Here is a 23,495-nt window from a genome sequence, read left to right as displayed (position 1 = left end):
GGCCACCACACTTAACTTCAAGGAAGCTCCCTTCCCTCTGTTAAAAGACTGGGCTTATTAGAATACCGGTCCTCTGATAGGCTGAGACCTTGGGTCTTCCATCTCTCATTGGGCTGTTTGAGTGCAGGACCTGGATTGGCTGCGCTGAGATAAATTGCCCTTTGAGAGCTTCACGGTCAACACCAGAACCTTAACACATGGCTAATGCTGGCGGGAGGGAGGAGAAAAGGATAGATGGATGGAATGGGAGGGTGTGTGTGTGTGTGTGTGTGTGAGAGAGAGAGAGAGAGAGCAATCAAGGGAAATCTAGACAGAGAGCCCAACTCTACAGCTTCGTAGCAGACAACCTCTGAACATAGTGCCTGTAAGAGAAGGTCCTGGGATAGGAAATACAGATGCATTTTTAAATAAAGCCAGCTGAGGTTGCAGGAGTTTGGGGAACAGAGAAGTGGGATCCTTGGGGCTCCAGCCCTCCAGGAGGAGGCTGAGGAAAGGAGAAGAAATCCTGCCTGTACCCAGTGAATTGCACCAGAAGTTAATTAGTTGGAGTTGGTGTCTCAAGTCAACCTTCACGTTTATTCTTGGGAAGCTGAGGGGGTGGAGGGGGGAAGGGGGGAATAACTAGTAGATTTGTCTGTGGAATGGGTAAAAAGGGGGTATCTTAGGCTGGGCTAATAGCCATAGCATGGGGTGGTCAGTCAACATTTTTTTGGCCAGAGGGACTGTGTTGAGGACACTTAGACAAAACTAACCATCTTGATCGCTTTTCCATTTCCACCTCACCAGAGTCTGGATCTGGTTCACCTTTAGTTGCAGCTACAATTTTTAAGAAAAAGTCATGCTGGATGGAGCTAACCATCTGATGAATACTGTGTTTAGTTTGGTGAGAAATGCTCAGACTTGGCACCGAGTACAACCACTGGACACAACAAAAATGACTGAACTCCAACCCCTTCCTTCAAAAATAAAAGCCAAGAAACACCCAAAACAGTTCTTGAAACCATCAAATCCAAACGCCTGCCCAGGGCAGGAATCCAGATCAAAACTTTCCCAAGGGATGGCTGTTCAACCTCTGCTTGGACCCCTCCAAAGAAAGGGAGCTCACTAGTTCCTTAGGTCAATGGTTCCATCGCTGAACTCCTCTCACAATTAGGAAGTCTTTTCTGATGTTCCACTGGAATCAGCCTTCCTGCACTTTAAGACCATTATACTGGGCCTCGTATGCTGCTACAATAAAACAGAGTCAGACCTTCCTTGAAAACTGGGTTTGTAGCCCTAACTAGACCAGGTGAAAAGAGGGGTGGGTATTTATAAACCTGCATATCCTGGACCCTAGCCATTGTCTTAGCATATTGTGCAAACCAGGACAACACAGTAAGCCATAATGTACTTCATTTCTGTGGAAATAGCATGTTACGTGAACACAGTTGCTATGTCTTGTTAACCCAAGTTTAGCATATTATGTGAACCCCGCTGAAGTGTGCGATCACATTCACTCTTAATCCTTCATATTCTTCATGTAGCACACTGAAAGGGAACCAATCCCAAGAGCGTGTCACTGAGATGATTTTGCTAAATGCATGCTCCATTTCATAGATCTATCCTCCCTAACCCAGTGCTCTTCAGATTCATTCAATTACAACTGCCCTCAACTGCCAGCCAGCAGTTAGCTGACATTTCCTGTGTTTATCGTCCCTTTCACACACTACTCAAATTACAAACCATACGTTCACCATTGACACACCATTCACTTACAACCTTCTCATAGTTCCGACTCATCTCGACAACGTGTCACTTTTCCAGTCCCTGGGCCAAATGTGCTGGCCATTTTGAAGCTTCTGAGCATCTGGAATGTTCACCAGCATTCCATAGCACCACATCAGTTCAGCCCAAGGCTAGTGGGGATATTCGCTTCACAGTGGACCAGAAGCAGCCAAGTCTTCAAAAGCAACAGACATGTAGTAATTGTCTATGTGTGTATATGTGTGTGTGTGTGTGTGTGTTCCCCTCTTTAGGGCAATTTTCTGTATATGTGTGTGTGTATGTATGTGTGTGTGTGTGTGTATTTCTGCTTCCAAACTTTCCCCCCACATTGAGGATGGATGGATGGACAGGTCTAAGCAAAAAATAACCAGATAGTTTAGGGGAGATAGTGACTGGACTCTTTTTGATGTATGAAGTACAGGGAGTCCCCAGTTTAAGAACGAGTTCCATTCCCAAGGTCTGTCCTTTAGTCAAGTTCGTAGGTAAGCTGGAACGGTATTATTGTATAGTAGTATTGTGTAATGAATTCAAACCATTGTGCATTTATCTCGAACCATTGTGTATGTAACTCGAATTTTGCTACCATAGGCTCCATTCTTAACTATGAGTTGTCTGTAACCCGGGCGTTCTTACCCCGGGGACTCCCTACAGTCATGATCGTCCATGTTGAGTGTTCACTTGATCAGACCAGAGACCGCTCCTGGAGGTACATTCCTGGGATGAGAAACACCCCAGTGCTGTGAGGAAATGAAGCTTCTTGACAGCTAAAGCTTTCAAGATTTGACACAATCCTAAAGCACCCCAGACCTCTAAGCCTCTTTTTAAAAAAAGAGGAGCCCTACCAGGACTTCATTCCTCTCTGAAAAAGGTATCATTAAGACACCTCTGCCAACCTCCCCACCACCACCACCACCCTGCATTCACTCCTAGCCAAGTCTGTGCCAGCAGAGCTTTTGATCCCAACCTCATGGTGCTTCTCCTTGCCCCGCGCCCCTTAATGTGGCCACAATGATTAGTGCCCTAACAGGGCATCCCAGCTTGGCTACACCTTTAGAAACACAGCAGACAACCGGGGAAGAAAAAGCAGCCGCAGAGACTACGTTGAGTGGTGTTGATTTATTTATTAACTTGGATTCTGGTAGCTGGTGGACAAGGGGGGATGTTCTATACATTGGAGGGGGGGATGGAGGGAAAACAAGAGGAGCCACAAGGCTCGAATTTCCATAACAATAAAAAAGAAAGTAAAAGTAATTTCAAAACTTCTAAAAAGCTTCTAGAGTGCAGTCGGCAGCATTCTCTAGGCATCACCCTCCCTTGCAGCTCCTACTAGCGATCAGCGGGCAAAGCGGCGCCCCGCAGGCAGGTGAGAGGGGCGCAGTTCACAGCTCATTTTTTTTGTTCTACGCACTACAGGAGGCCGAAGCATGGGGGAGGCCCACGCCGGATTCTAGGGCAATGCCGTGTCAGCAATTTGGTGGGGCGGAGAGGCCATACAGGCTGCAAATCACGGAGTCGAGGGATGGGGGAGACAAAGCTCAAGGCTCTGTTCCTTCCACGTCTGCATCCAGACAGTTCTTCTCCCTGGGGAGATGCCGGGCACGGCTTTCGGCCTTTCCTCAACTTCCACTCCCCTTCTTCCCCCCCGCCCCCCCAACACTTCCTCCTTTCCTTGCTTTTTCTACCTGGGAAGCAGCAGCAGCAGCAGCAGCAGCAGCAGCAGCAGGAGACCAGGGGGGCAGGGTCCCAGGGACAGAGGCCGAGAAAGTGGTGCTGCGGTCAGGGAGGAGTGCCACGCTGCCAGGGGCGACCACAGGGGATGGTGACGACATCCAAGATGGTGGCCGTGACAGTCAATCAACCGCCTCCTCTTGGCCATCGTCTTGACTTTGGGGGCCATACCCTGTGGGCCCCCCTGCCCCTGCACCCCTTGGGGATCTCCAAAGATGGAAGCAGAAGTCAGAGGACCCACCTATTGCTCACGGTAGTTACCTTAAGAGTGTAGCTTGTTGGAGGAGAAGTGGGTGGAGAACGGGTTTTCCCAAGCATTGGGGGCAGCCAATCCTGATTGTGGGGGACGGAAAAAAAAGGAGGAGGAGGAGGAGGAGGAGGAGGAGCACCACTCCCTCCCTGCCATGGCTGATCATGGAAGTTGCTGGGAGGGGAGCAGAGGGAAGGAATTCAGCTCCCCCCAGCTAGGACTGGTCCAAGAAGTGTTGGCAGATGCCACGTCTGTGCTGAGTGAGGAGGCCCTTGGGGTCCTCCCGTATGGAAGTGCAGGTAAGGGGACAATGCTGCCCTTCTCCTGAGCAACAGATTGTGCTGGGTGGAGCCAAGCATCGGCACACACGGGTGGCTGCACACTTCCAGCCCGGGGCCAAATTGCGGGAAGGCACCGCAACGCACACACTTGGTGGTGTGTATTGGCAGAGGCTCACGTGCTAGCCCTTCTACCTCTCCTTCCTTTCCCACCTGTCTCTCACCACCCCCCGCGTGTGTGGGTGTGGGTGGGTCTGGGCACGCCTGTGTGCATGTGTGTATGGGTTCGAAGGAGACTGGGAGGAGCTCGGGAGACCTTCGGACCAGAAGACCTTCTAGTTCTCCCCACCTCGGTTTCCCCAAGGGCCGGCCGCCGGTGGATGTTTCCAAGGAATCAGGCCAGTACAGTTCTGCCGAACGCCTCTGCCGGTGTTTGCATAGTAAGTATCTGTTCGTGTTCTAAAGACAAGACCTCAGCAACTATCCGAGCCACGCTTTCCATCCGAGCCCGGGAAGAACAACTGGGAGGAGTGGCCGGAAAAGCTCAGGCAGAACCTTCTGGGGTTCGAGACGGATGGAGGAGGGCTGCGCAGAGCCAACCCGAAGGCTGAGCCAGGGAGGATGGGATGGCAGGTGAACTCCGTCCAGCTTACTCCTTCCCCAGGAGGCCAAGGCACCGCGTCAAGAAGGGGCTCTGGAAAGAAGGCCCCGCCACACGCACGCACGCACACACACACAAACACAATTGCATCGTTCCTCCTTCTCCTGGGGAATTGTCCTGGCCCCGGCTTTCGAAGTCAGGAGAACGAGCAGTAGCTCATGCGTCGGCAGTCGGTCGGTCATGCGGATTAAGACGGTAAAGTTATGTCTCTTACGGAAATCATGCCATTAACCTAAAGAGCCGCAGGCAGACAGCCCTGCCTCTGGAAGCACGTCGCTCCACTCGCCTGGCCACGCGGAGAGGAACGAGGAGAGTGGAGGTTAGTGGATGGGTGTCGAGGTGAGGCCCTGGGGGCAGAAGGAAGAAAGAGAAGAGCTTGGCACCGACGTTCACATGGGGCGCACCACCACATCTACTTCTCTCAGCCATTCCCAGAAAGCCGGTCTCTAGAGGGAGCGCATGGAAAGCACCCAGCCTCCTTCGCCCCAGTACAGTTCCCAGGATGCTTCGGGGAAAGGCACCCCTGTAAAACCGGAGCTGAAACCGGGTGTGCCTCCTAGCTGGCTGATGGCTGCCATCCCTGCGGATGAGATCAAGTCGTGGATCAACCAAGGATGGAATCAAAGGCAAACCTTAAAGGCCCCAACCTGGACAACAGGCTTGGGCAACGATGGGAAAGGATGTTCCATGTGCTTTGCACCCTTGGAGGGAAAGGGGGAGCTGCGCACTGGGAATGCCAAGGGGAGCCAAGCCACATCTAGCAAGACTGACAAAACGTCTTAGGGATCAGAGCTCTCTGCCTTTACTTATGGCTCAACCTCAGCCAGAAGGATGGAAGGAAGTCCTGGAGGGAGGGGAGGCCTACCCCTTCCTCTCTTCCTAGCCATCTCGACAGTTCTTCTTTTTAAAAACAACCAGGCCACGGCTTGAGGAAGTCCTGAAAGGCTGCCTGCTGCTGCCATGCATTTGCAAAAATGCAACGCTGCTTTGGGTGCAGAATTCAAGCTTCCTGAACGTCTCAGGATGAACTTCGAGGCCTTGAGGCTGACCGTGCTTTCCCAGAATGCTGCCCTCCCCTACACAGGGTGTGCACCCTGTACCCTGAACACAGCCTAGACCAGCCCCCACCCAGCACTCCATCTGCAGGCCCCAGAACCCCCTCCAAGCAGGTGGGACTGTACATTTTGGACTCTCTCCCTTTTTATGCCTTTTGGGGGTTGAGATGGTTGAGGGTGCCTTCTGCATGCTTAAGGTACCTCTTCAAGCAAATGGGGCAGATCCTTTCCTTGGAGAGGACCTCAAGTCTTTGCAAGGCCTAGGACAGTCCTGTAGCCTTGCAAGTAAAAAAAAAGTCCAACTGTGTCATCTTCTGGTGATGTCATATGATCTCTATCAAGGCCCCCAAGGCAAACAGGACCCCCACCGCCCACGACCCAATGCTCACAGCAGAATTGAAGGCTGCATTCAAAACCAGGAGCCCATTTTCTGGGTTTTCACAGTGCATGAGAACCACCATAACCAAACAGGCTGGGTTCACCCTACACACCGGCCCTCCAAAACATCACTGTGCCAGAGCGACACTACGGAGGCTTTTGTGTGCTATACGAATGCATCGACTTGGTTTTCAATTGGCCCGATTACACACGTTGTGTGAACACAGTCAAAGGCCAGCAATGCAAAAAAGGAGACAGATCTCTGGCAGGCCCCACAGATACTGGGGTCCATGTCTTAGGCAGCCAAAGGAGGAGTTTCTTCTGTTCAGGACAAGCCCCAATTTATGAGTCCGTTGGAAGCAGCAATGAGAATACCCCAGGGACCCAACGCAGCACAGATACAGACATGTCTCCAAGCCCCGAAAAGGCACTGGGAATTCCCAACCAAATCTAGGAAGCTCATTCAGGGCTTTTCAGGGAGGGGGAAGATTAGCCAGAACAGCTTCAGCCTTAGAAGCAGGAGGATGATGCGTGTCTACATTGAAGGAAACCCCCAAACCCCAAGGACCCTTTCAGATGGTAGCAAGAGAAAGACACCCCAGGAATGCCAGTTCTCTTGCCCAATGAACCAAAGACAGAATACCAGTATCAGCTCTGGCAGAGTTGCTGGAAGCAGGATAGCTTTGGGAAGTGCCATTTCTAGATCGGTTTGGCAGGGCAGCTTTGCATGCAAAACCCAAATATTGGGTCAAAGTTTGCAAGCAGAGAGAAAAGCATGTTAAGCCTAGCACAGAGTTAGCACGCCTATTTTAGCCTTAAGCTTGGGGCGGGGGGGTTAAAAACTGCACCACCAGATTGAATTTTGAGGAGCACCTCCACCTGAATCTATGACTGACACTTCTGCTTCCCCAAAGTGTACAGAATATTTTTATTCTTGGTGGGGGGGGAAAGAAAGGATGGCAGCTACCAGCTCAAAGGAAGAAGGAAAAAGTCCCCCCTCCCAAAACTCTGACTCCAGTTCAGATCAAATATTTGGCTCTTAATATGCTCCTCTTACCATGGGTCGTTTCTGAATCATGAGAGAGAGGAAAAGACAAAAAGTTAACTTGAATAAACCCTTTTCCCAAATTGTCCAGAAGTGTCGACTTTCCATTCCCAGAATCCTCCAACCAGTGGGACAACTGCCGATCATCCCTGAAGCAGAACTGGACACAGCTGAGGGGGCCTATCAGCTGTGTCCTGTTCTACTCCCAGAATTCTCAGCAATCAGCATGCTTGCAGGAGAATCCTGGGAGCTGAAGTCCACACTTCCATTCAGCGTCCTGGCTAAGGAAAGGGGAAATAAATAAAGTGTCTGTTTCCTCGTTCTCCAGAGCAGATGGCCTCCTGAGTCTAAAGGCCAACCATAATTTGAGCATGACCAAAGGAGAAAAACATTTAAATCTATGCTGGGAGAGTAAATCTATTTTTATTTTGAAGTTCCATTCAGTGTAAGTGCAAACTACTTAAATTCAACTTGCTTTTTCTATATCTGGCTCTCCCTACATGACGCTGGAAGCTAGCGGGGCCCCTGGTCTCCCCCCCCCTCATTGTGCATCCCTAGGTCAAACACTGCCCTCCCCTCCCGGCCAGTATGAAGAGCGAAGGGGTGATTTACCTCCAAAGAGGCCACTGGAGGGTCGGGCATCACTGTTTCCCCCTTTTCAGGCTGGCTCGTTTCACTATCTGAGCCCCCATCCTGCCCCCAAGCAGTTCCGATCTTGGGACACTCCCTTGATCCTCGTCCTGGGGGAGCACCAGCAAGAGGGAGCCAAGCAGGAGCCCATCACCAGCAAACCCACAGGCGACAGACGGGTAGAGAAACAGGCAGAGAGACAGAAGGAGAAGGGTGTCAGAGGGCACCGGGTGAATCGGGAATCTGGACTGGGCAAAGGAGCAAGGCTGCTACTTGCTCAGGGCTGCTCATCCTCTCCAGCCACCAAATGGCATAGTGGGAAACCAGCTTGAGCATCCAGTTCCCCAAGCTGGGAGAGGGGGGGGACTCACGACAATCACCTCTTCCTGCGGCCGCCCGTCTTCCGTGTCCAGTCGCCGCACCACTTTCCGAATAATCTGTAATAGCAAAGGGAGACGTCAAGGGGGGCAGCAGGGAACCTCTGGTCATTGGACACTCTGGCAGGAATCTGTCCCTACATCCGCCGGGCACCCTTCTCCCATTTTTTAAAGACAAGGCAGAAAACTGTCTCCTGGCCAGAAAGATGCTCCCATTTTCTTGTTCTTTTTTTTGTCTCAAAGAACCAAATGGATCCGGCCGAGACGTGGAAATTAGTTTTTTTTTTTTTCCAGGTTTTCTCTAATGTTTTTAAAGCTGTTTTTTTTTTTTTTTTGGAAGTTGGATCAGATTATTGTAAAGTTTTAAGCTTCTTCTAAGGCTTAAAATAGTTGTAAACATGATCTGAAATGGCCCTACTGATTCTTGGAGGATTTGCCTCCAAATTCAGGAGTCAGGTCAGAGAGGAGTCAGGGATTGTCCCCACCCACCTACCCCCAAAAAAGCCCGCTCACCCTGACTTAAAAGAGGTTGCCTCTTGATGTCTTCTTCCAAAGGTCTTTGGCTTAAATCAGTGTTGTCCAAACTTGGCCACTTTAAGATGAGTGGACTTCAACTCCCAGAATTCCCTGGTGAATCCCTCGTAAAATGGGGTGAGAGCATGGCTGGCTGGGGAATTCTGGGAGTTGAAGTCCACTCATCTTAAAGTGGCCAAGTTTGGACAACACTGGCTTAAATCCTGAGTTCTAGTTCCTAACCCAAATCAACTCTTAATATTCACATTTTACTCGTATCTACTCATTTCTCTTTCTAGCCTCCTGCCACCCTTGTTTTCCTCTCCCATATTTATAGTTAATCATAATAATCAATAAACAGTCCCCATTTTCTAAAATTTTGCAAAGGCATTCCCCAAATGAAGTGCCCTCCAGGCCTCTGACTTCAACCCCCAGAATTCCCTGCCAGCAGAGCCACCACTGGGAATTCTGGGGACTGAAATCTACTCACATGGAGGTCACCCAGCTTGGAGAAGGCCAAACTACGGGCTAAAACAGACATACATTTTTGGGTGATGGTTTTGTTTGAATTAAAAAAAAAAACATTATTATAATCTCTGCATTACGGGGGACAGCTATCTGTTCAGAGGAAAGGTAAAATTTGAGCCAGAAGCTTCCTAGTTCAAGCTTTTCAACGGTGATCCTGTGTTTACTTGCCTGGGAATAAACTCCAATGAATGTAATAAAGCTATGGATGTACGGGCAGAGTTTCAACATCAGCCATTGCATTGCGTCAGCTGTTCAGGCTGCAAGACCTTTGAGGCAAGGCGTAAACCTCTACCTTGATAGTAGGACAATTAACTCCTTCTCCTCCATGCAATGGTTCTGCTCCCACAACCCCCTTAGCTGGCTGTTGGATTATGCCATTTTCAGACCATACACTGAACCGTGATCTAAGCTAAACAGGTTGGTTTCACCCAACACGCTCATCCAGAAAGGCCAACAAGGACTCGAGCTGGTCATATGCTGCATGGCGATTTGAAATTGACCTAGCTGGGTGAACCAGCCGATGATGGCTATGAAAACTTGGGTTCTGCCATCTCCTTTCTTCAGCTGGCAGGATGTTTTCTCGGGCTTCACTTGCTCACTAAGAAATGGGAGAGCCCTGGATCTTCTCCACTAGCTTCCTCCTCCGAATCTCTTGCAAGGTCAACATTACTCACAACAAAGCAATTCAGCGTTTGGCATAGGAGGACGTTTCAGGGGATAAGAGGACCTTCTCCAACCTGGTTCCCACCCAGATAGATTATAACGCCCATCACGCCTAAGCAGAAGGGTACCAGCTTGGCGAAAATCACGGAACTCTTTTTCTACTGTGATGGCTGGCAAGCCACTTGGGGTGAGGCGACTTTTTCTGGAAGGGCAGCATACAGGTTAATACATGTTAAACCAATATATTCACCCTGCCCTCTGCAGGTTTTTCAAAGCTCGGATTGAACTCGGCTCACTTTAGGACCCGGAGGACAGCCTCACGCTGGCTTTGCCACCCTGCAGCTGCTATTGCAACAGGTTCACTCTGCTCCTGCCAATTCCCACAGCCGGGTCTTTGGGTGCAAAAGGCCAGCTGGGCTGATCCAGAAGCGGAATCAGGATAAAGGCTGCCTAGTGTCCAGTGGGATTGGAGGGGGAGAGAAAGGGGGCTGATCTGGGGAAACAAACCTACACAGAACGTCTCTGAAAAGCAGGGAATAGATACAAGAAAATCAAGCCTAGCATGGTCCAACTTACACCAGAATTTCTCTCCCTTTCTCTTTTGCGCTCACTTCACCCTCTTCTATTTACGTCCTTTCCAAATATTTTTGTTGCACAAACTTGATGTTCTGGCAGCAAGCGCAAAAGTGCATTTAAGAGCTGCGTGAACCTGCTCCCAGCTCACCTCCCCAACCCGAACACCTACCAATTTCCAAATGACTCCAGCCAAACTCCTCTTTATATCGTGAACCAAGGCACCTCATCTTGTATCCCTACACATGCCAAAGCCGAACAAGAATGAATTCCTGTGCTGATTTCTTCTGCTGGCTCGTCACAGGAAAGCCACAAACTAATTTGTCTGATGGGAACTTAATATGGGATAAGGAGTAGAGAAGCTGCATGGAAGAGTTTCGGGAAAGGGGAGACTGAGAGGTTATCATGAGATAGGATTCCGCAGGCTTGGACACCCTGTGATTCTCCTGTTCTTGAAGGCCAACTCCTATTATCTCTCTCCAGCAAGACAAAGAGTGAGGGATGTTGGGAGCCGTAATACCACCACATTTGCAGGACCACAAACTGCCCAGCGCCTCTTTTCAGCAAGTTAAGGGTTCAATTATTGGGCAAACTCCGGAAATTCAACAGGTTAAGAGCTTTATATGAACCCAGGCTGATTTGAAAAGATCCAGGATTGGCAGAAGGCTAAAAAACGAGTCAAATACATTTAGCATGGCAAAATTCTCGTTGCAGCAACCCAGGCGTCTCTCCAGATAGGTCAGACTACAACTCCCATCTCCCCCAGCCAGGTGTAGTCTAACACACCTTAATAGCCAGAACAGCTCAGAATAGCCAGAAAATATCCTGAAGGTAAGGTGTTCCCCAGATGATCTACCTCTTCTCCTAAGCCAGGAGTGGACCACCTTTTCGTAATGGAAAGAATAAGGAAAATGACCTTGAGAGAACTGTTGCTTAGGCAAAAGGGCTGAAGCATTTTTTAAGTCCAGAGCATCCAGGTAACATTCAGAAGCAATTCAGACAGATATCTCCCTAACTCACTGGCGTATAAGAAGGGGGAGGAGGCCCAATCAGACTTGCAAGATGCTGTTATTACAGCCGATCTCAATAAAATGTTTAGCCTTCCTGTACAGTTGATTTCCTGATCTGGTCTACCTAGTGGAGCTGACATATAGAAAGGAACTGAATTTTTTTTATATATATATAATAGCTCCCTAGAGAGCTAATGGGGAAAACTAAAATTTTTTGACCCACAATTTTTGTTTTATTTATAAGGTTGGGTTGTTTCCCCGTACATTATCTAGCAAAGGTTTAACCACAAACATTCTGCTTGACGTTTTTACCCAACGAGGATGACAAATCACACTGCCGAATTCCCTCATTTTGCTCTCAAATTTTGGGAGCGTGATCTGGGACCTCCAGGGCAGGGTGGGGGGGGGAAGGGGGGGTCTGGCACCAAAGAGAAGGACTGGATGTGGGGCTTCAATATGTTTCGTTGCCATTAGAGTCCTCAGTCCCGGGGTTGGGAGATGTAACCAGAGCCATCCAAGAGGTGGGGATTGAGTGGGGCAGATGACACAAACACGTTTTGTATCCGCGTCATGACGTCACAAGTGCAAAAGAAGCGGAACCTGCGATGCAACAGCGCAACGCTGCCTTTGTCACTTTGGCGAAAGTGTTAGATCTTATGGACACCTCTGGTTGTAGCCAGTGTTAAGGTCGCTGTTAAGGGATCCCGGTGTGGCCGCCTTCTTGCCATAGGCTCACCTTCTTGGTGATAATGTTGCCTTGCTCATCAGTGAATTGCTCTTCGGTCACTTGTTCCCCAGGAATATCCAATATTTCGTTACCCTGGACAAAAAGAAAAACAGAGATCTGCTTGGGAACGGGCCATCCTTTCCTCCCTCCCCTCCTCTGTACACAGCTGGGCTCTTCCACTTATGCCCTGAAGCCTAGTCCATGCCAGATTCCCTGTCCAACGACGCTCTTTCACCAGGTGGCCAGCTCAGCAGAGCTACGGTGTCTTGGACTGGCACCCAGAAGCTAAGCAGAACAAGCAGAACTCCCCATCCGCTTGGGCACCATTGCCCCATGTCTACGTCTGCCCACCGAGCAAAGGGCTACCTGGACAAAGACACGCCTGCGCACCACGCGGGTGGAAGCCGCCTCCTCATCGTCACTCAGTCCCTCGCTCTCCCCCAGCTCCTTGTCCAGCTCCTGGTGGATGTGCTTCAGCACGAAGTGGACGGAGCCCTGGGCGATGTGCAAGAGGTTCTGGCAACTGACCAGAAAGAAGCCCAGGAGGACCACACTGATGAAGAGCTGGGTCAGGAAGCCCCACATGATCCCGGAGGAGCGGCCGGGTGGCTGGTCACAGCTTGAGCCCTAGCGCCTGTCTGCTGTCATGGCCAGAGGGCACCCTCTGGGCTGGTGGCCGGAGCAGCCTCTCCCTCCGAACTAGGAGGTGGGAGACAGGGAGGCGGCTGTAATTTTAGCCTGGCCCTGAGCAGCTGCTTGGAGGCACTTGGCCAAGCCTTCCCGCCCCCCTGCCTTCTCCTAGGAGCAGCTTTATCAAAGTCACCCTGGCTTACGCTCGGGGAGGGGGGCTGTGAATGTGCGGAGCGGAGCGGCTGTGAATGTGCTGTGCCAGTCTTAAGCCAGGTTGGGGTACCTGTCTCAGCCCAGCCCAGCCCAGCCACTGGCATGTGGAGCAGCTCTATTCCTGGGCCTGCTGGGCCTGCCCTAAGCAAGACCTTGGTGCTACCCAATTAGGAAGTGAGCAAAGGAGCTCATCAGGCAGATATAAATAGAGCACAGAAGCTCCTTTGCTCAGCAAAAGCAGGAGTGGAGGAGAGCACCATCTGCTGGTTCAGCAGCCCTGACTGTTGAGCGTGCAACTATCCAACCTATTAAGCAGGTTTCACTACCCTTCGTTTCCCAGCTGACTGTGGCTATAGGCTGGCTTGCGGAAAGCCAACCACAGGAACAACGTCAACAGCACCATCATCCCGGGATAAAGGAGAAGGAACCAACCTGGACAGTTAAACAGAACACCAGAGGTCTGGGGCTGCAACTGATCCGGAGATGAACATTTTGCAAAGGCTTTCACTGCTGCAGTGTTTGCTTCTTGCACTTCCCCAACAAGCAGTGTTAATGTTGGGGTATTAATTTATTTCTGTCCTGAGCGAGAACCCATGCAGACATGCAAGCAAGTGAACGATCTGTGGGAATGACCTTGGGAGACAGGAGGAAGAGCCACAGCCGAGGCAACTGTCATGCAAAAGCTATTTCAGCCCACAGAGGGGAGGAGATGTGGAAAGCGTCTCAGGAGAGGCCCTCTCTAGTTTTTTGGAAAGTAAAAGGAAAGGAGGAGAAATAGAAGTCTTGCAAGATTGATGTCAGCCCTTTGAGCTAGTTCAGACAAGAAGCACCAACCATGAGGACTAACTACCTTTATTGTAAGGTTACATTAACAGAATCGTGCAAGACTCAAAGTATTCCTCCCCTCCTCTCTCCTTTTGCTCTCATTGAGGATTTCAATTATTTACTTTCCATATATTTGTTCACTACAAATAATCCTATTCTGCCTCCTAACTGGAGCTAAGCTCACCTCCAAGAGAGGTAGTTATGGTAGGGGGGGATGGTAGTAGGAGAGGCAGTATGGTAGACCCCATACCAGAAACCAACGCCTGCGATACAGTTTTGCACGCCTACCTGCATTTGTGCAAAGCAGCTGCTATCAGACTCCTCCAGCCACTTGGCTAACCCTTGCTGCCTCCCAGGCTGGAGCCCCCAGTCCCTCTGGAAGAGGGGGCTTTCCCGCTCTTCCGATGAGTCGATCCGCATGTGCTCCAGCCTTTCCCGCTCCCGGCCACGCACTTTGTAAGATACCCCTTGTCGCAGGAGTGGGGGGCTCAGGGACACCCCTTTGGCCAAGTCTGTCAAGCTGGAGATGAAGGAGCCCTCGACCACCAACGCACCAGGCCTGGGGTCAAAGACAGAAAGAGAGGGGTTTTTTTCATTCCCAAGGCAAGAAACACAAAATCCAGAGCTTGAGGACAGCACCAAATTTAGTCTGGCATTTTCATGGCCACGTTTCCAAAATTTGATGGGGCCAGGGACCATTTGGGGAGTGGGTTTCAGGAGTTTTAAAGGGTGAAATGGGTACCTTAAGCACCTGCCAGGCTTAAGATACCTGTTCCATCTCTTAACCACCCTGCGATGAAAGCTCAGATAAAATCTCCCAGAAGTTGAATTCAGTGTGTGATAACTTAACCGACAGTGTGACAAAATGGTAGATCGCTTGCATTCTACTAAAGTAAGGAAAGGGTTAAGTAGGACCTTTGTTATAAGGAAGGTGGGGTGGAAGCTAGAAGAAGGTAGAGAAAGGTGTGAAGAACCAGGAGAAGGGCCGTTAAGAGCTGGGCTGAGAAAAAAGGGTGAAAAGATAGGGATAGTAATCCATTAAGACATAATTAAGACATTTGGACAGGAAAAATCCGTATGAAATTAAAGATATGCAGAAACTGGTTTTGTTTCTGCAGCTCAGATACTAGAGGGGAGAGGAGAGGAGAAGACAAGACAAGACTCTGGTGGCCCTTGTGAAAAAATAACATATTTTATTTAAAGAACCACAGAATTTTGTACTTCTAAGAAGAAATAATTCATACAATATTCCACATTATCTTCCCATAAAATGTTATTGTTTCATTCATTCATTCCATTTATACCCCCCCACAATCCTGCATGACCTTCATTGTTAAATAAATGTTTAACTCTTCATAAACAATTGATCCTCTGAGTTAAGGAGAGAAAAGTAATAGTAATTACACCTGAAACCACAAACTATTATGCTACTAGGAAAGAACTATCAACGAGAAGACAGCCCAAGTATATGAACTCTACATTGCTCATTTTGGAATGGTGGCAGTGACATTTTAAATCGTACTTCCCACAATAAACATGGAAGAATTTGTGCCCTTTCTGACCAAATAAGTCTGCTTTTGCCAGACACAGACATGACATTTTCTTGGGGACAATACAGAACTGGTCCAGGATGTCGTCTTCTCAATTTCCCAGGCTAGCCCACCTCTAGAGTTCCCCAAACCCTGCCCCGTCAGCCGGGCATTGCCTTACCTGTCCTTGCTCTTGTCTATCACCCGGCTAACGGTGGGTGACTCCGTGATGCCCACCTGCACTCTCTGCTGGCCTGGAATGAGAAAGAGGTCACAGTGGGAACCCTGACCCCCCAAGCAGCCCCCCCAGTGCTCGCCATCTGGCCTTCTCCCCTCTGACCTCTGACCTTCCTCCTGCTCTAGCATGTCCATCAGGCCATTCATGGCGTCTGAATCCACTGTGTCGTCCTCCACCAGGTCCATGGAGCCAAGGGGGTCAGGGCCATGCACGTCCTCCAGGAGCTGCCCCGGGAACCGCCCTTCACTTGTGGCGTCCGAGTCCTCAGCCTTGCTGCACTCCAGGGAGGAGTCTTCGGCAGTCACCAGCGAGGGCGTCAGCCCCGAAGACCACACCTGCATGTCCGACATCTCCAGGAGGGCATCCTGCTCGCTGGCAGCCATGGGAATGGCTTCCAGGATGGCCACCTCATTCCAGTATTGGTCAGCACACAGCGGGGAAGGCAGAGCGTAGTGCATGGAGGCGGGGGAGAGCAGCTCGTCCTGCAGCGAAGCATAACCTACGTAGGCAGACAGAGGACGACAGACTGACACACTGACCTGGGGGTGCAGGGGACAGGATGTTCAGGCCTGCCCGTCTGGGGTAGGGAGCCTACTATGTGCACCATGGGGTCTCCATCCCAACCAGCTTCATTAGCACTTCCTGGACCCAGGATCATGGAGGGGAGGAGAGGGGAGGAGCACTTGCTGTCCTTCAGAGACCGCCTGCTTTCCAATGGGGACCAGGAATGCAAGGTGGGTCTCATGCTAACTTTGATTTAACTCTAACACGAAACCTTCCCAATCTGGGTTGGGTGGACTTCAAGGCCCAAAATTCTTAGGAGGGGCCTTGCAGGCTGAGAATTCTGGGACAAAGCCTCCACATGGGGAATGGAAACAGCGTTGGGGAAGTTGGCTCTGTGTAGAGGACCCTGTTAAGGCAAAAATGAAAGCATTTTGCCCTTGTTTCTTGGGGAATGCAATCAAGTTTGGAAGTGGGAAGAAGAAGGGGAAAAATTGCCCCTGGGTCCTTTCAATGTTCAAATCCCATGGATGCCTCTTGCTCCCTCTATGGAAATGACTTCATGAATGCTAAAGGCCCTTTGAAATGCAGAAATACATTTTCCATCTGCATTCCCAACTCCACTGCAACCAGAATAAACCTAAAGGTTTAAGCCTTACATCTGAGAAGTTCCTTTGTGTTTTTAATAAGACAACAATCCAGGGCGCAGCATTTCACCATATTTTACGTGGTGAAAATGCGTGAAAATAAAATAACTTCTCTGAAAGGTGGCTATGGAACATGATGACACGCTTGCCGCATTATATTTTATTTATTTATTTATTTATTTATTTAAGACTTGCGGGGGAGGGGAATTCAAGCTATTGCTTTGCCAGAAACTATTCTTTCCTACCTTCCAAAAAAGGAGGAAGGGAGGACTGCTGAAAAAATGTCCCTACATCCCTCATCTTTCTCAGAAAGTATGTGGACCTTGCTCTTCCCTACACCATCTGGCCCCCATAAAAGGTGGGTAGCATCTTAAAACTGGGCAATTGCTTTTTTCCCAGGGTGTCTTAAAGTTGATGAGGCTGAGAGACGCTGCTCTAAGTGAATGCCACGCTACTCTCCAAAAATGCCGCTGGCCTTGATCAGGTAAGGCAGGAGAGGGAAGACGTCAGCCACGTGGCATTTACCTTTTTCAGATGTGCCCTCTGGGTTGCAGCCATGAGCTGCCCAGCAACTGATTACTTGTGATGTACAACAGAAACAGAAGCCCCCTGAGCATTCTGGATTATGGCTAGCAGGAAACATTCAATGAAGCACAAGACACACCTCCACCTCTCACAATCAATGGCTGTTTACTGGCCAAGAAGGTTGATGTGAGTCTACAAGAGGAGAAGTTGGGGATCCCTATCACGCTGATTGGGCAGCTCCTACATCATTGCTCTCAATTCACTGCTTGCTGGGTTCTCATTCTTCTTTCTTTTATCTGGCTCCTTCTATCAGAATTGAGATGGTCCATCTCTCGGGGTCTTATTTGCAACTTGTTTTTGGCAGAATCGCTGGACCATCCATTTCCATAGCCAAGAGGGCTATGATGCAGAAAATTATAGGACCATCCAGAAGGCACTGGGGAAAGCTTCTCTAAAATGATCCTGTCCAATCATGGCACTATTTCAACCCAAACTAAAAGGAAGGTGAAGTGGTCAGAGGAAGGTAGCTCTCACCTTGGGAAAGGGGAAGGGATGAGCAAATTATTACGGGTGGACTTTCAGAAAAGGTCACGTAGTCCTGAGTAGGAGGAATGTGTGAGAAAGAAACCCAAAACAACCCCGCCTTGATTTTGCTTGGTACAAGAAGTTGCAGAGAGAAATTCGGAGAGGTTTTCAAGGTTCTGTTATTCTACCCTACCCTCCTGGAATCCCTGCCATGCCTGTTCCTTGTCCTTGCCTACCTCAAAGGGCTGACATCTAGTAAATGCAGGGAAGCAAAAGAACTTGCACATCCCTTCTCCCAAGGATTCAGTGTGAGTGTGACGATTGTTCCATGCAGCCAGGACACAGCTGCCCAACTGCAGCCAGACTTGATCTGTCCAGGTGAGCTCAGGCATTCACTGTAAGCAGCTGCAAGGCAAGGAAGGAAAGCGGCAGCAGGGGGGGCAAGGGGGGCTAGCAGGAATGTGCAAAGGGGAGATCGTGCTGGGGCTGCACAGAAAGGCCTTGCCAGGTCAAGCTGGGCAAATCGTGCACCGGCCAGCAAAGCAACAGCTCTCGTATGGCTCAGGTCACACAAGAGAGGAAAAGACAGACCGAGACAGTGGAGACAGGTTGTAGAGGAAGAAGAGAAGGAGGAAGAAGAGAGAGAAACCAGGATGAAGCCACGGGTGCCATGCCAGGCACCTCCCGCCAGCCAGCTTGGAACAACCAGCACCCCCTCTGGCAGGAGAGAAAGTGGAAGGGTGCAGATCGTACTGGGGAGGAAGAGGGAGGGAGGCAGAGAAAGAATGACTGTGCAGTAGAGAAGCTGTGTGCACCCCTCTCAAACGCATCAGAGCCTTGCGGGCTGCATCTGGTCTCCAGCACACACTAAACCACATCCTATTCTCACCTTCTCTTGTGCAAGTTATTGGAGGCCCCGTTCTTCAAAGTGACAGTTGGACTGCAACTCAAGCCAGGCCCCTCCATAACGCCTCCAACATGAGCAACATGAGCTGCTTACATCTCAACTTAAACTATCCAAGGCTTGGACCCTATCAGTGGTTTATCACCAGCAGACCTTCAGGGTCCAACAGCTATTCACAGAACATCTCATCATCACAATGATTGACAAGCTCTGTTCTGAAGCAGGGTGAGCAACTCAAATCCCTTGGAGAGCAATATCCACATACTTTTCAAGCCCAAGAAGAATGTCAAAACTCCTGGCCAATCACCTGGTTTTGATGCCAGAGTCTCTGTTCTTCTGTCTATCAGAAGTGTGTATCTAGTCTATGTTCCCTTAAGCTCTAAGGGAGAAAGAGGGGTTGAACCCCATAGAATAACATCTGGCTATGTACATCTGACAATTCCTAAGAAGGATGAACTGAGTCACACACTGCCTCCTGCTGGTCAATATAATTGTTCCTCTATCTGGCATCTATTATTTATTTCTTAAATAGTTGTGCAATTGGTAATTGCATGAACAACTTTATATCCAGTTTGGCACCAAGTCTCCAGGACTCATCTAGTCAACCAACCATTCTGCCACCCTTAGCTACAGCACTCTTTTCCACTTCCTGACTCATACAAGATGCTCAACCACATTGCTGTACCCAATCATATTACAGATTTTGTGGGTATCTTGGCTCTCACCAGGTTGTGAGCCCAATAATAGTCAGTTCTTGATGAGGGTATCAAATGAGGGAGCAGTTGACAAAAGGGAGAACTAACAGCCAAAAGCCAATCGTCAAGTTCATCTCAAGAACCTTCAGACTAGCCAAAAGAACAGCAGAGATCCAGAGTGAAGAGGAAAGGTACAGCTGTGACCACAGAAGGCAGCCAGGAAAGATCTGAAGTTAGTACAATAGAGCAGATCTGGGACTCACCATTTATCTGGGAGGGAGATCCAGAATAGTCTCTGTGCCGGTAGCGCTTGTCACCCTTCAGGCTGTGGCTCTGCCGCACCGAGCCTTCCAGCATGTTGATAATTTCGCCACGGTCAATGTTGCGCAGGGCTGTATAAAGGCTTTCCACTGCAAGGAAAGAGGAAGAAGAACGTGTTAGGAACAGGAAGTCAATGCCAGACCTAAAATCAAGTGGAGTCTTGCCCGAACCATAGTGGAAAACACCAACTCAAATGTACATAGTTTGATTTCATTCAGTCCTTTAATCAGAATGGTCACCTTCTTTTGGGTCAACCCTTACACTTTTTGTCCTTGCTTGGTAAAGGGATTCAATGAGATATAAACATGCAAAGAAGAAAAAAGAATGAAAAGCAAGGGATCCTTGCTCTCATTTCTTACGATCCACATATCTTTCTACAGTTCTTATCATCTTAGCTTGCCCCTAGTTTTGAACATCTGCTACTTTTGTAAAATAAGGGACAGGTTATAGCATTGGGCAAAGCAGCAAGTGAGGAATGGGTGCTCAATTCATTGACCAAAATATTGACAAAGGGCCTTGGAGTCACCTTCACTATTTTTTGATATGGTAGAATGCCAACAGCAAGGTTATTTTTCATTGCTCGTATTCATACAGTAAGTGGGACAAGAAATAGGAAACTTAAGAGAGACTCTCAACAAATCTGTCAGCCTTCTCCATCCAGCCTTAACTCAGTCCCCATCACTGAGGAATGTCCAGGATGGCAAGAGGCAGATTCTATGTTGCATTAATTTGATATGAAAGTCCTAACAGCATGGGTCTGGGTGCATCCTTTCATTGTTGTGCAGGATGTAACCCAAAGACTTTTGATGGCATGAACTGATTTTAAAAAGTCCCTGGAGAGAATCTAAAGCATCTCTCTGATATGCAAAAGAGGAAGCCCCCATTTCCAGCACTACCATTAATACTCACTGTTGTCATTCTGGCCACCACGGCTGGTCCAAAGATTCAACAGGGCCATGCTCTGCTCCAGGAGGGAGTTTGGATTCTCAACTCGGATTCTGTTGATGTCATCCACTCCAAATTGAAGTTCCCGGGCCAGCTCTGCAGGGAGTTGGGGAGAATAGATGAGCCAGCTCAATCATCAGGCAAGGATGGAATCAGGGCCTTGCAACCAGTCTGCATTCAAGTAGCCCAAGATCAACAAAGCCAAACTTGAGGTGGGAGATAGGATTAAACATTATGTTGATGCAAAGAGGCAAAATGGGATTGCTCCATTGACCTGGCACCTGGGATACCTGGTCGGGGCCTTCAGTGGGAGGCTGGGGGGAACAAAGTAGATAGAGCTACATCACAAGTAGACAGGACAGGGTTTTTGTTTTTTGATTACGGTAAGCTGTAGGGCTTACAGCACAGTTCTCATGTTTCCCACCTTAAGCTGGCATTCAGTTTTCAGTATTCGTAAATAGAGGGAGCAGTATGGGTGTAAAAGAATTTAGAGCTAACCTTGGGGAAAGTATGAAAAGGCCATTAATGGAAGAAGGAAAGAATGAGCCATTAAAGAAGGGAAGGGGACAAGATATTACATAGTTCAGAGACAGAAGGAAGTGTAAGAAAAAAAGTCAAAGTAGCTCCACTTTGATTTTGTTTAGTGTAAGAAAGGACAGAGAAGAACATGAACAGGCTTTCAAGAGTCTGTTAATATACTCTAAAGTAGCATTTCTGGGATCCCTGCAGTGTTTGTTTCTTGACCTAATCTAGTTGACAGTGGGCCAACAAAAGGGGACCTTGTGCAGCCTTAGGACTACAGGTTGCCCACCTCTGATGTAACTTGTTGGTTATCAAAGCTGAGATCGCACCTCTTGATTTCCCACAGAGAAGACCACAGAAGTCAAGTGCAGGGAGTTTATTACAGGTAGCCCTTGGTTAACGACATTAGGGACCAGAAAAATTGGTTGTTAAGCAAGTCACCATGGGACTGGACCCAATTTTACAACCATTTTTACAATGGTTGTTAAGCGAATCCAGCTTCCCCAATGGGCCTTTTTGCCAGAATTCACTTAATGACCGTGATTTGCTTAATGACCATTGTTAAAAATGGTCACAAATCGCTATCATGTAACCGCTGGGGGTGGTGCAGTGGTTTGTGATGGTTGTAAGTGCAAGTACAGGTCGTAAAGCACTTTTTCCAAGGCCATTGTAACTTCAAAGCGTTGTGAAAGGAATGGTCGTTAAGCAAGGATTATCTGTATGCTACATCCAATCTCAGAAGAACAATGTTCTTCCTCCAGAGTCCAAACAACAGTGGGCAATTCAACCTTAACTAACATTTCCTTCTATCCTGCGCTCCAAGTCTGCCATTTTACATGGCTTGGTTCCCTCCTTACCCCCAGTTCAGTGATACTTACCAGCCCAACTGAGACCCAGGTGTTCTGCAACAATTGCCAACTTCATGTTGGTTCTCTCTTTCTCTGTGCTGTTAAGGGATCCTGAAAGGGGAGGAGCAAAGGTAAACTCAACCATCTCCACCCTCGGTATTGCTGGAGTTTTTCTCAGCTCCTCAACTGGGAAGGAGGAGAAGCAGCAACTTTCATCATTTGGGTGATTTCTCTTTTAAAAGAATAGGGAAGGCCATGTCTACACTGAGTCTGCCCCTGTAAGTTTGTTCCTGGAAGAGAAATTATCTGAGGTTTGCAAACTGAGAAGACAGAACCTCTCTTGTCTCATGAGCAATGCTCTGTCCTTTGCCTTGCTGGCTTTCAAAAAGTAATCAGAGCAGAATTATTCTACAATCACATTATGAAACAGAACCTTTCTCAGGAGATATGTCATGAAATCTTTATGATCAAAAAGGCTGAATTGATAGAGATTTAAAAACAGAAGTTGTGCCCTATATTTTATTTTATTTTGCTATTTCTTCATTGTAGCTGGTTGGATCATAATCGTCATAATCCCGACAAATCCTAGCAAGGCTTCAGCAAGTGTCAGACTCAATAAAAATTAGCAAAGCTTTACATTCTCGTGGGGTTTTACAAATCCTTGTACTACTTATGTCCTTTTATAGTTATCTATCTTAGTTATCTATTGCATTCTGACTATTGATTGTAAAATTATAATTTTATAGCTTTCTCCTGGGTTTTAATTCCTGTACAGTACTTTGTAATTTTACATTAATAATTTTATTTTTACCTTATTTTATTCTATCAATATGATTTTTTTAAACTTTTACTTCTACTTTAGAGTGACTGATATATTATTAGTTTTATGTTGGTCCATGACCGAAATTAAATAAATAAATAAACAAACAATTCAAGTATGGTTTTCCTATTGTTCCTTGAATGGTTTGTTGTGTGTGTGTGTGTGTGTGTACATTTTGCAAATATTTTTCTAAAAATAAATTTAAAAGCATCTGGCCACATTATTTTTCTGAACAGATCCTTTGCCGGGGGCAGTGAAACTCAGAGGCACAAAGCTATCGGCGTTCTTCGTTTTTTAAAGTGAAATCACCCAACTATTTCCACAGACTACTCTTCAAAAAAGAAAGATGAAGGAGAGAGAGGGCTGTGCTGCCAACCATCTGGCATCCCGCCCCCCCCCCAGATCACAGACTGGGCACCATGGGGTAGGACAGTCAAGGGACTTTTGAGGCAGAAGCACATTCTAACTCCCTGTTGTGGACAGCTAGCACGTCAAGGAAAATGTTGGCAAACCTGCTGAGCCTTTTTGCTGGAGATTTCTGTTGTTTGGGATATAGGGAGCCATTGCAGAGAAAACATCTACCTTTGTACTGACATCACCCATCACTGGTGGCACATCATGCATTGT

General features: G+C 48.4%; 1 protein-coding gene across 8 annotated transcripts in view; it reads right to left on the bottom strand.

Moving 5' to 3' along the window:
• Positions 1-2,874: 2,874 nt before the first annotated feature.
• ANK1 (ankyrin 1) overlaps positions 2,875-23,495 on the bottom strand; it is a 105,990-nt gene continuing 85,369 nt past the window's right edge. For 3 of the 8 annotated variants that reach the window (XM_025169695.2, XM_088152105.1, XM_088152107.1), the window contains 10 exons: positions 22,079-22,159; positions 20,643-20,774; positions 19,676-19,822; positions 15,725-16,114; positions 15,559-15,631; positions 14,137-14,407; positions 12,190-12,273; positions 8,170-8,226; positions 7,772-7,899; positions 2,875-5,028 (listed from right to left, as the gene is read on the bottom strand). In XM_025169695.2, coding sequence (XP_025025463.1) covers positions 7,801-7,899; positions 8,170-8,226; positions 12,190-12,273; positions 14,137-14,407; positions 15,559-15,631; positions 15,725-16,114; positions 19,676-19,822; positions 20,643-20,774; positions 22,079-22,159 — 1,334 coding nt within the window. In that variant the 3' untranslated portion in view covers positions 2,875-5,028; positions 7,772-7,800. The other 5 variants (XM_088152106.1, XM_088152108.1, XM_088152109.1 and 2 more) reach the window with 5 other exon arrangements.

This window comes from Python bivittatus, unplaced genomic scaffold (assembly GCF_059951505.1).
Source record: "Python bivittatus isolate LINGU-HERP-01145 unplaced genomic scaffold, Pbiv_v1 ctg000680_np1212, whole genome shotgun sequence".
Taxonomy (NCBI): domain Eukaryota; kingdom Metazoa; phylum Chordata; class Lepidosauria; order Squamata; family Pythonidae; genus Python; species Python bivittatus.
This window is presented reverse-complemented; position numbering and strand designations above follow the sequence as displayed.